Raw genomic sequence first — 12806 nt, forward strand, 5'->3', positions numbered from 1 at the left:
TCTCACCCCAGAAACTGACAATAAGGTGAATTGGACTTGTGTGGAAAACCATATTTATTTGAATTAAAACTTGAAGTAATGATCCTCTTTATGATAGGAGTGTTGTTACCCAATTTGTGCAACAGTTAGAGAAGCTGTTTGTTGAAACAAACACAAATAAATCGAAAAAGAGGGAATAATAATGCGCACAGAAGAAAACTAGAAAGAAGCCAAAACGACCAAGAAAGTTCAGTATAACATGAAATTTGGGGAATAAAATTGTTTTCTCATAATGTCGTTGATATGGTGATATACACTATCAAAAAATTACAGATAGTGGATTAGTAAAAGACTCAGATCAGGCTTACATAGTGCTTAGGGTCATAGCAAAGATTTATTTTTCTAAAAATCTGTACTTATTTAATGAGAGCAACTTGAAAGAGTTGAAATTTTGCTAATATAGACCAAATGCAACCAGAAATATTAATTATACGACTCTATTTGCTCTAGTGTCTTATCCCCTTTTTAAGACCGTAGCATAACTACATCAAATATCTAACAATTTTCACTATTTTTCATAGCATCTTTCTTCGTTGTGCTAGGTAACTTAAATGAAAAGTGAATTTCTACTTTGTTAACTGATACTAAAATGTCCTAACATTCCAAACGTTACGTTTCCACTCCATATCTTGGATACACGTGAATTCATTGACTTGTACCGGAAAAAATGTCTGATATATGACAGTTTGACAGTTGACAGTGACATATAAATGTTTCGTCAAGTATTGAATAAAAAGTGGGTGGATTTGGAATAAAAATTCATAATTTTAGGATAATTTAACAATTTGGGGTAAAACCCAGTTTTACGAGCCATATTCAACTTTAGCATGAATTCGCATTAAGGAAAAACCGAAGGGTGAGCCGTAGGACAAGCTAGAAGTCAGGTAAGGTTTTGGTAATGAATTTTTTACTTTCATCACAACTTTAAAATCAAAAAAAGTACCTTATATTGTGTATTATCAATGCAGCATCATGATTGGAGGGCTATTTGTCTATAACCATAAGGGTGAGGTGCTGATTTCGAGAGTGTATAGGGATGATATTGGCAGGAATGCTGTGGATGCATTTCGAGTGAATGTGATCCATGCAAGGCAGCAAGTCAGATCCCCAGTCACCAATATAGCTCGAACATCGTTTTTTCATATTAAGGTAAAAACAGGACACCTTACTTTATTAGATATGCATTATGTTGGGATATGTTTATGGTAAAACCAAAGATAAACCAACAGTTTCCTAAAACTGAAAGATTTATAGTTGACACTTTTAATTAATGTTTGAGGATATTTAAGTTTTGTTTAGCTTTTTTTACTTCTGTTTATCTGTATTTTAGTTTCCTCAACCTTGTTAATTCAGAGTTTTCTTAGGACCTTCTCTAAACTGTGTTGAAACCTTGCCAATCAATAATCAAAATCATTTCTAGCTTTAGATTATAAATTAATAATTTTATTACAATACATCATCATTACTTGCCTTAGGGTCCTTCTGGTCCCTTATTTTGGCTTTGTATTAAATAAACTGTGGTGACTTTTCCAATTTGCAATCAACATAGTTTTGGAGACACTTTTTGATAAAACATTTCCATATTTCTTTGATGTTTAACTGAAGGAGGCCCATTTATTGCAAAAAATCTTATTTAAGTGGTTAGTCATGAATTTTTTTGCTGGACTTTGAATGTTAAAACAAAGGTCTTCTAAACTGATCTATTGTAAATTGTAACTTTAATTATTGTACTGAAAACCCAGTGATATTAAGAGTTTTTTATGTTGAAAATAAAATTACTACCTATAATAACAGTCTCTTAAAACTAAAAGCAATGCACAAAATAAACAAAAATCACATGTACATGTAATCAATTTGTGAAGACTACTAGATAATAAACAAAGACCAGAATTTATTAGCAATGATCTGCAGCAATTAAGAAACTATTTACAATAATCATAACTAGAGACTGAAAATTGTCAGACATTTATTTTTGAAGAAAATGCCAATGAAAAGAGAATTTAAGAGAATGATAAAGAAAAGGCTTATAAGTGCACATCAAAAACAACAATTGAGGCAATGGAATTTGAACTATTTAGAAATTATGGAATTCCAAGTAGATGTGCTTCTGCTTCTTCTTTGGAAGTTGTGTTTAAAGCTCTATTGAGCCAAAGTTTAAAAAACTGAAAACGATTTTTCGGTGTGTGAAGGTTTAGCTTGAGTTTAAAACACCTAGACCACTCCTGCAGAATGCCATTGTCTGAATTGTTTTGCAACAACATGCTTTTCATTTTATTTTTGGAATCTTCATGAAATTTTAAGCAATATTGTTCAAATTAATTAGGCCATCTTTAGTGACATGTAAACAGATGTGGTAAAACTGAAACTGGCCATAGCAAAACCATGTAACTGAGAGAGTAACATTGATCATTGCATTGGGCAGACAGACAAAAAAAAAGTTCTAATAGAAGGACGTCTCTGAATTCGACGACTAAATTAGGACTTAGGCTAATAACAAAATTATGTAACTAATCCAGTGGATAAATTTAGATTCTGGCAACAATGCCCCAAAGTTTTTGTCCACTAGATATATTATTATGTTTTCTACCTTTGTCTCACCTATGCAATAATTAACTATGTTTCTCTGTCAGTTACACCATTTTTTTATGACCAGTTTCAGTCTTACCACATCTGTATACTTTTTATTATTTGACAACACTGTTTCCAATCAATCAACTTGTGACCCACAAAGAGACAACTAAGACACATATTGTAGAATTTTTATTATTACAATATACTTTTTTCCTTGCAACTACTGTATTATATCATAGTAACAGTTCTGTGTCTGAATTTAGTTTCAACTAAATCTTTAATTTAAATTTACCAATTATAATAGTAAACAAAATATTGTCTACATTTTAGAGAGCTAATATTTGGATAGCGGCTGTAACTAAACAAAATGTCAACGCCGCCATGGTTTTTGAGTTTCTGCTTAAAATCATTGAAGTCATGCAGTCCTATTTTGGCAAAATCTCAGAAGAAAACATTAAAAACAATTTTGTCCTAATTTACGAGTTGCTTGATGGTAAAATAAAACACTACTGAATGTATGGAACTTTACTATAAATTGCCGGTATTTTTGCAGAAATTCTTGATTTTGGTTATCCTCAAAATACCGATACTGGAGTGCTAAAAACTTTCATTACACAGCAAGGTATTAAATCGGCTACTAAAGAGGAACAAGCACAAATAACGTCTCAGGTAACCGGTCAAATTGGCTGGAGACGCGAAGGTATTAAGTATCGGCGTAATGAATTATTCCTTGATGTTTTGGAGTATGTTAATTTGTTGATGTCACCTCAAGGTGGGCGTTTTAAAGGTATTTTTGCCTGGAGTTTTTAAAATAGGGTAATTGCAGGTCAAGTTTTATCCGCTCACGTAGCAGGGAAAGTCGTAATGAAGTCGTATCTTTCCGGAATGCCGGAATGTAAGTTTGGTATTAATGACAAAATTGTAATGGAAGCCAAGGGCAAGGGGATAGCGAGCTCTACATCTGATTCTGACCAAGCTAGATCTGGTAAACCTGTTGTTGTGATTGACGACTGTCAATTCCATCAATGCGTCAAGCTTAGCAAATTTGAAACGGAACATTCCATAAGTTTTATTCCACCTGATGGAGAATTTGAACTGATGAGGTTAGGGCTGTACCAATTGGTGTGTAATTCTGTTACATGTGGTAATTATATTGCAGATATCGTACAACAAAAGACATATCTCTACCATTCCGAGTAATTCCGCTTGTAAGAGAAGTAGGTCGTACTAAAATGGAAGTTAAAGTGGTTTTGAAAAGTAACTTTAAATCCTCTCTGTTGGGGCAAAAGATTGAAGTTAAAATCCCAACACCTTTGAACACTTCAGGTGTTCAACTTATTTGTTTGAAAGGAAAAGCCAAGTATAAAGCTTCAGAAAACGCCATAGTATGGAAGTAAGAACATTTCATCTTTTAGTCATTTAATGTTTGAGATTTATGTGTTTTTTTTTTAAAGAATCAAACGTATGGCGGGAATGAAAGAAACTCAACTATCTGCTGAAATTGAGCTTTTGGAAACTGACACTAAAAAGAAATGGACACGTCCACCAATCTCAATGAACTTTGAAGTGCCGTTTGCACCATCTGGCTTTAAAGTCAGATATTTAAAAGTGTTCGAACCAAAGTTGAACTATTCGGACCATGATGTTATTAAATGGGTAAGATACATTGGAAGGAGCGGTCTTTACGAAACCAGATGTTAACTCGAATATTGGATAACGACGATACGGCGCAGTGAGTGAATACTCTCTAACTTTTTGTTTTCATATCAAACTTTCCGTTATTTCTTGGGATGTAGTATACTTTAATACAGTTTTCAGTCGAATTTATTATTAGGTTATTTATGAAATATGTGCAAGTGTTAAGTTTCTGGCTAATGGAAAGCAAGAGATGATGATCTCTACACTCTATTTTAACTTGCATTAAAAATGTTATTCTCCAAAATAGAAAACATATTGTAGTGACACGGCTTGAGTTTTAGTGTCTAAAACGTATAAACTTCCTTAAATTTTCAGTAGGTAAGCAGCAAAAGTTACAAAACTCTAAAGAACAAGCAACTGTATGTAGTTGGTTGCAATGTGAATTATTAATTTTCACGATAGAATTAAATTAGACTAGTTTATTGCATTAAATGTATTTGTGTATGTACAAGCTTATTGTATCGGAATAATAATTACTCAATATAATGTTAGTATGTTTTTTATTGTTTTATTGACTTTAGTAATCTAGGAACATTCTGAAAATATTGCTGAAAAGGTTGGTATTATGTCCTGAATTGGTGTCACAAACAGTAAGGAGAGATAGGTAATAAATCCATAAATATGAGAAAAAGCTGTTAGAGACTAGATTAGTTTTCATAAGAAACGCAGTTTGCAAGTTGACAATGTTGTGGCCAAAAGTCTCTAGAATAATTTTGGAATTACCAGAGACCTTTAAATTCTACTGAAAACTTCTCAAAAGCTTCTAAAGGTGCCGTAAGCCTTAAATCTGGTTTTTAAATAGTGAAAGGTCTCTATAATTGTTTTGAAAATACTAGAGATCTTTAGATTCTACTGAAAACATGTGACAAGTTTTCAAAGGCCTAAGGGCTCTAAATCTTTCAAGAAGTTTTAAAGTTATTAGAGGTCTCTAAAACTATTTTTGCAATGCCAGAGAGCGCTCTTCAAGTGTCTTAAGACTCTTCAAATTTGTTTTTAAAATGGCCAAATGTCTTTAGAATAATTTTGGAATTACCAGAGACCTTTAAATTCTACTGAAAACTTCTCAAAACTTGCCAAAAACTTCTATAAGTGACGTAAGCCTTAAATTTTGTTTTTAAATAGTGAAAGGTCTCTATAATTGTTTTGAAAATACTAGAGTTCTTTAGATTCTACTGAAAACGTGAAAAGTTTTGAGAGGCCTGTACAAGGGCTCTAAATATTTTAGGAAGTTTTAAAGTTATTAGAGGCCTCTAAAACTATTTTTGCAATGCCAGAGAGCACTCTACAAGTGTCTTAAGCCTTTCAAATTTGTTTTTAAAATGGCCAAAGGTCTTTAGAATAATTTTGGAATTACCAGAGACCTTTAAATTCTACTGAAAACTTCTCAAAACTTGCCAAAAGCTTCTATAAGTGACGTAAGCCTTAAATTTTGTTTTTAAATAGTGAAAGGTCTCTATAATTGTTTTGAAAATACTAGCGATCTATAGGTTTCACTGAAAACATCTGAAAAATGTTCAGAGACTTGTACAAGAGCTCTAAATCTTTCAAGAATTTTTAAACTTATTAGAGGCCTTTAAAACTATTTTTGCAATGCCAGAGAGCGCTCTTCAAGTGTCTTAAGCCTTTCAAATTAGTTTTTAAAATGGCCAAAGGTCTTTAGAATAATTTTGGAATTACCAGAGACCTTTAAATTCTACTGAAAACTTCCCAAAACTTGCCAAAAGCTTCTATAAGTGCCGTAAGCCTTAAATTTTGTTTTTAAATAGTGAAAGATCTCTACAATTGTTTTTAAAATAGTAGAGTTCTTTAGATTCTACTGAAAACATGTGAAAAGTTTTCAGAGGCCTGTACAAGGGCTCTACATATTTTAAGAAGTTTTAAAGTTATTAGAGGCCTCTAAAACTATTTTTGCAATGCCAGAGCGCTCTACAAGTGTCTTAAGGCTTCCATTTTTTTAAATGCTCAAAGGTCTCTGGAATGATTTTGGAAATTGCAGAGACCTTTAAATTCTACTGAAAACTTCTCAAAACTTGCCAAAAGCTTCTATAAGTGCCGTAAGCCTTAAATTTTGTTTTTAAATAGTGAAAGGTCTCTATAATTATTGTTTTGAAAATACTAGAGATCTTTAGATTCTACTGAAAACATGTGAAAAGTTTTCAGAGGCCTGTACAAGGGTTCTAAATACCTATTTTAAGAAGTTTTAAAGTTATTACAGGCCTCTAAAACTATTTTTGCAATGTCAGAGCGCTCTTCAAGTGTCTTAAGCCTTTCAAATTTGTTTTTAAAATGGCCAAAGGTATTTATAATTGTTTTGAAAATACTAATACTTAAAATTTCTGAAAAGCTGCCAGAGGCCTCTGCAAGTGTCCTAAATCTCAAGTCATTATTCCTAAGTCATTTTATTTGAAAAACTACTGAAAGAAAAGTAAAGTAAAGTGGAGGTTAGGAATAAAAAACATTATCAACCTGAAATCTCGGCAAATGCTTTATTCAAAATCATTTACCTTAAAAAACTGCGTTTCCTATGAGACTCTATTTCTGCAAAAGTTTCTCTCAATACGACAAAGGGTACAGGAGATATTTTTTTTAACTTTGACATTCTGTGTTTTGTAGAATGGGGATTTATGATGTGTAATAGGAACTATTAATTTTTTTTACAGTTTGTGACACCATTTCAGGGTGTATAGCTCAAAAACGAAGCCATTGCAGACCAATAGGGCACACAGTCTTTCGACTTACTCTAGAAAATGTATGCACAGTATACCAATTTACAGGCAAAAAAATATACCAAAGTACGTAAAAGATTGTTTATTTATATACAAATTAACAGAAACACTGAGAGTATGAATGGAAAGATAAAAATAAAATAAATCGACGTGGATATGTACAGAACTAGACAATAGTGTATCGTAAAAGAGGGTTTTTAGCTATTTTAATACCACTTTTTGTAGTTAACTATGAGTAATTTTTTAATTAATTTTTATGTCCTTATGTTAATAGAAACATTTCCAAGAATTATATTACCATTAAAAGCTTTGACAAATTATTAATACTCAAAGTTCCTACTCTGATTATTTATTGTCACCTATGAAGGAACTTAATTGACATTTTGTCTGTTAATTCAATATTACACGTTATATTATTATTGTCACATTACCAAAAGCTTTAACAACTAGGTACATATCGATAATTAATATTGTCATGGTATTACAAGTAGTAGAAACAGGGACTACATTTTACACTATAATAATCATTTGTTACATATTTTTATGTAAACGTGAGAAGAAATAGTTTTAAATTTACACTGATAAAGTCAAAAATATATGTACATATTTTGTCTTCAAATCTCAAAAATTTCCACAAACGTTAACATATTCTTTTACAATTATTGTCACTTTACTACCGCATTAATGATTATTGTCACGTCCATTTCTTCATGATGGTTTACAATATTGTATAAAACTTACAATTATTATACATATAATATAACTAAATAAAATGCGGTATTGAAAGATTGAATTCACTTTCACAAAATAGATGACTATCAAATGTTTTCACTACAGGAAGTGCATAAAATATTTCAAGATGTACAATTTACTATAATATTGAATTGAACAAAAACTGCTTTTATAAGCAAGCAACGCCATGTAAATTGAAATGTTTACATGGTTTTACATTTAAAATCAAAAGAAATGCTTTTCTTACCTTCCTACAATTCTTACACCTAAGATATGTCTTTATAACTGATATTCATGATTGCAACGAGTTGGTTTATCAGCTAAATAACTTACACCAATATACCAACCATGTTGAAATTCCTTTTGACCTCCCCTAATCAATCTTAATAAGACGTTCTATTCATTTTAGATGTGTAATGCAAATTCTGGTGGTATATAGTCGTCTAATTGTTCAAAAACCTTTGTAAGGTGCTTTGAATACTATTTTGTGTAGATATCTGGACAGTTTTGTAGTTATTTTGAACATGCCTAGAAGTAGAGAGAGTTGTACTATCCAAAAGAGAGTTAGAGGAAATCAAAGAGATAGAACGTTTAAAACTATTTTTGTTTAAACTTACAGCTGTTACCCATTCACACCTCAAACTGAATTAATACACATACAAACATAATTTTAATAGCTGTTATCTCTACTAATTCAAAAGATTTTGTTTGATTTCAACAATTCTTAATAGAACACGGTTTTCCTAAATTCGTTATGATTATGTTTCTGGTTTTGTTATTTGATAACCTGGTTTTAAAAAAATCCAAGTTCAGTGTATATGTTACAATTATACAGGGTGGACCATAAGTAATGGGACATAGAGCTACAGCATATTCCTGACATCAAAATAATACGATTTAGCGAAATTGTTCTATACCGAAAATTAATATTAAGAAAGATACAGGGTGTGAAAGTTGAAATTTTATTTTTGTTTTTTTATCATATCTTCACGGTCGTTTGATATAAATTACTGAAAGTTGGTATAAAGGGGTTTTGGCAGGCGTTAAATACGATGCTTTCATTTGTTTTGTAGTAGCTGATAGGGGGCGCTAGCTGCAACCATATCCGTTCCTTCAAGAGACTCTAACTTTTTTTTACGGAACTGAAACGCCCATATGCTCTCAAAACATGATTCTAAGATGTTTTCTATGTAAAAAAGGTATACTTGTTGTAAGTCTTAAAAGTTGACTGTTTTCGAGTTATTTAATGTTTTATTATTGCATGCATTGTCGTATGTTAATACGATATGTGCTGTATACCCTTAAGTTACACACATAACAGTTTCTGTATGTAAATTTGACCGTTTAAAAAATGTTTGTAAACTTTAAAATAAAGCTAGTTGTTATGAACGCCCTTTTTGTTTTTGTATCAAATCCTACTTAGAATTTAAAAAAAATTAGTAATTAAAATCTGCTGTACATGTAAATGCATGCAATAATAAAAGATTAAATAACTCGAAAACGGTCGACTTTTAAGACTTACAACAAGTATACCTTTTTTACGTAGAAAACATCTTAGAATCAAATTTTGAAGTCATATGGCCATTTCAGTTCCGTAAAAAAAAGTTTGAGCCTCTTGAAGGGACGGAGATGGTTACCGCTAGCGCCCCCTATCAGCTACTACAAAACAAATGAAAGCATCGTATTTTACGCCTGCCAAAACCCCTTTATACCAACTTGCAGTAATTTATATCAAAAGACCGTGAAGATATGACAAAAAAGCTAAAATAAAATTTCAACTTTCACACCCTGTATCTTTCTTAATATTAACTTTCGGTATAGGACAATTCAGCTAAATCGTATTATTTTGATGTCAGAAATATGCTGTAGCTCTATGTCCCATTACTTATGGTCCACCCTGTATAATTATTATTATCTTTTTTATCATATCTTATCTGTTTCTGAAGGGATATGCTTTGATTTTTTTCGTCTAAACCCAAGATGAGGTTTCGCACACCAAGTACAACTAACATTTACTTATTTTTACTTACATATTTAATTATACTACAGATTATTAATAAGTTTTATTATTGGTACATTCTAACAAAGTAATAGTATACGGTGTGGTCCAAATTGATTGTAGGATACTTAAAGAGTGGAAAGTACATAATAATAAAATAAATGCCAAACTTTCATATAAACTTGTTTTTTATTATTTTTACTTATCTGTCCAAATTATTTTCTAAAATTGAAAAAATTCCCAAATGACCACTTCAAAGTGATGCACGCCAAATTTAATTTGAGTAATTTTTTTGTTTAGGAAGTAGGTTTTGTGGCTCACTTTTAGGGGGCACTTTTTGACTACAGTTTACATGACATTTTGGAGTCAATTTTTAATGTACTTTCCACCCTTGAGTTATCCTACAATCAATTTGGACCACCCTGTATTAATTATTTCTAGTTAGCTAAACATGTTCGACTACAAAGAACCACACTAATTTTAGCTAAATTATAGAAATTGTTCCAAATTTGAAAAACGTTTTTCTGGTAAATTCCATCTTTCAATACCACAACTTTTTAACACTGTAGGTAGGTGTAACAGAAAAAGTGTACGTCATGGTTCATTAAGTTATAAAAGTTTAGCTCACTGTTACTGAGATACAATAATTGCTAAATAATTGGGTAGGATTATTGCAAAATCTAAAACTCTCGTTTGCAATTAAATTTGCGTTAAAAAATCTAGCTTTAGAAATTCTTATGCAGCGTTTGTTCTAAGTAATGTTTTAAAGAAAATTTGTTATATTTTGGCAATTTCATACAGTTTTTGTTACATCATATTGTATCTCATTAAATTCAAGGTACATTCAGGGAAAGTATAGCAGAAAACCACAACAATAATTATTATTATTAATAATACAATATTCTGCAATAATCCATATGTAACATAAATTCATAACATTTATATCTGGTAAAGACAAACCTAACATCCACTCTTCCTATACAATTGCACTCCTTACTGACACAATTATTGCACTACACCCACAGAATCTAATTACACACGTTTGTATACGAATTAAATGCTAACATTGAACATTCGAAGCAATATAAAAATTTCAAGTATAAATATAGTTGTATGTAATATAGTATTAAAGCAACTTTTGTTAAATATTCAAAATTATTGTACACACACAGTATTATTGTCTTAAATAGGTAATTAATTTGATTCGCGTATTGTCTAGTAAGATTATTATATATTATTGAACAAACAGTACTTTTATTATTCATGCACAATAGGCCTACGACAATTGTCGGTTACGTCTAAGATTCTGGAGAACTAGAAGCAAATTTGCAAAAACTATACCAATTATAAAACCTAAAGATATCAAACTTCCCAAGAGGATCTTGAGTACATTTAAAACATATAAACTAAAATACATAAGGAAATGTTCAATTTGAGTCTGTTTCCAATTTTCAATCTGATCACTTGCAAGCATAACTTTGAAAGAGCTTATTTTATAGAAATTTTGACAAACAGAATTTTTTTTTTACAGTACTGCAAAAAATTAATATCTGACACCCGTATTTGTCCTCTAATTATTGATAACTTAAACTCAAAATATGTATTTCATATCATTTGGCAGGTTTTAGTTTATATACGATAAACGCTTCCTACGGAATTGAATCAAAATGATATGTTATTAAAAGGTATGTATAAAAATTGACATTATAGATTTGAATGCAAAAAAGACTTACATCTCTTAAGCCTAATACGAAACACATGCATTATGTGATATGTTACGATATTAAAGAAATTTAACCATCAAACCAGAGAGAAAGAGTAGAATTTCTCCTTGTTAGATTATTTTAGTTTAATATTGTGGAGCCAAATGTAACAATTCTCCAAGTAGCAAGATTACTGGTTATTGTGCGTCAAGTAAACAAGAGTTTATACTAATTAGCCTATGAATCAATCCTTATTCTAGTGTACAAACTTTATCTATAATTGCTTAATTATTGTAATTCCCTTTATTGTTATTATTGTCATTAAGCATAATATCACCTCAAAGGACATCGAAACAGTCATTGCTCTATTCGTTTTATCGCCATTTTGACGCGATATGTAACCTGGATCAACTACGTTAATTTTCCAGCCCAAGTTACTATGTGCATAACACTGAAAATTTTAAATTATAATGCAGCACAATGCTAGTAACAACAAGTTTTACCTGATAATACAATACATTAGGAGCATCCATTGGTACAGTCCAATTAAGATAAGCAGGCTCTCCATTTTCATCACATTCCAATCTTAACGTTTTCATGTAATCGTCAAAAGTCTCAGATTCTGCAGACATATCAGTCCCTCTATGGGTCCATTCGCAGTACCTTCCTGTAGCAGTGGGATAAGGATAACCTGCAGAATCATAAGCAATACCAGCAAAAACTTGTTGATTCATTCGTTTCTCTAGCGTTAGTCGATCATAGGCTCCCTCGTTCGAATCGGTAATGTAAATAGGGTGGAACCTATTTTTTGATTATCACTATTTGGGAAAATCAATTGCGAAAACATTACCTCGCCGGATCTGAGGTTGATTCCCCAGTTTCCACTACAAAAGTGTAGGTTTGACCTCTTTCCACTGTTAATTCGGGGATCAATTTGTCGTTGATGTAGTAGCATATTCCTGATGATCGTAGTCCTGTTATTTTAGAATATCCCTTAGCTCCTCCTGTGGGTCCCATTTTTACGTAGAAGATGTTTTCCCCTAGAATTTTTTACTCATTTGGTGAATCTAGAAGTTTTGCAGTTCCAGGCAACTTAACAGACACTATAGCTTATTCTAAAATCAGTTATTTATCATTTGAAGAATTTTGAAAAAAAAAATAAGCAAAAATAGCATGAAACAGCATATATTTTGCTATTTTATATTATCTTTATGTTACGCTATTCTATAGTTATGTTAATCTTTCATTATCATGTTCTTGTCTTAATTTAGTAGAAAACATATTGCAATTGTTGATTTGTAATTAACACGAACCGATCTTACTACTACCCTATTAGCT

The 12806-nt window shown here is 31.2% G+C and overlaps 2 protein-coding genes across 3 annotated transcripts in view; one reads left to right on the forward strand and one right to left on the reverse strand.

The window, feature by feature from the left end:
* The first annotated feature begins 743 nt into the window (after window positions 1–743).
* On the forward strand, window positions 744–4806 carry AP-2mu (adaptor protein complex 2, mu subunit). The gene is made up of 7 exons (XM_081984862.1): window positions 744–923; window positions 1008–1188; window positions 2941–3103; window positions 3164–3382; window positions 3437–3713; window positions 3770–4003; window positions 4065–4806. Exons 2-7 carry the CDS (start codon window positions 1012–1014, stop codon window positions 4309–4311), a joined length of 1317 nt encoding a protein of 438 aa, XP_081840988.1. The 5' UTR covers window positions 744–923; window positions 1008–1011; the 3' UTR covers window positions 4312–4806.
* Window positions 4807–7101: 2295 nt separating this feature from the next.
* LOC145732927 (protein Skeletor, isoforms B/C) overlaps window positions 7102–12806 on the reverse strand; it is a 53354-nt gene continuing 47649 nt past the window's right edge. For both annotated transcript variants that reach the window (XM_081985478.1, XM_081985479.1), the window contains exons 10-12: window positions 12319–12508; window positions 11972–12269; window positions 7102–11919 (exon numbers count right to left, since the gene is read on the reverse strand). In XM_081985478.1, the coding sequence (XP_081841604.1) occupies window positions 11743–11919; window positions 11972–12269; window positions 12319–12508 (665 nt within the window). In that variant the 3' untranslated portion in view covers window positions 7102–11742. The remainder of the gene's footprint in view (window positions 11920–11971; window positions 12270–12318; window positions 12509–12806) is intronic.

This window comes from Ips typographus, linkage group LG8 (assembly GCF_016097725.1).
Source record: "Ips typographus isolate SLU linkage group LG8, UJ_Ityp_2.0, whole genome shotgun sequence".
Taxonomy (NCBI): domain Eukaryota; kingdom Metazoa; phylum Arthropoda; class Insecta; order Coleoptera; family Curculionidae; genus Ips; species Ips typographus.

Bases quoted from the DNA above. Each gene is read 5' to 3' on its own strand.
- AP-2mu (XM_081984862.1), top strand. From the start codon at position 1,012: ATGATTGGAGGGCTATTTGTCTATAACCATAAGGGTGAGGTGCTGATT. The intron at 1,189-2,940 runs GTAAAAACAGGA...TCTACATTTTAG, and splicing joins CATCGTTTTTTCATATTAAG to AGAGCTAATATTTGGATAGC. The intron at 3,104-3,163 runs GTAAAATAAAAC...GTATTTTTGCAG, and splicing joins AATTTACGAGTTGCTTGATG to AAATTCTTGATTTTGGTTAT.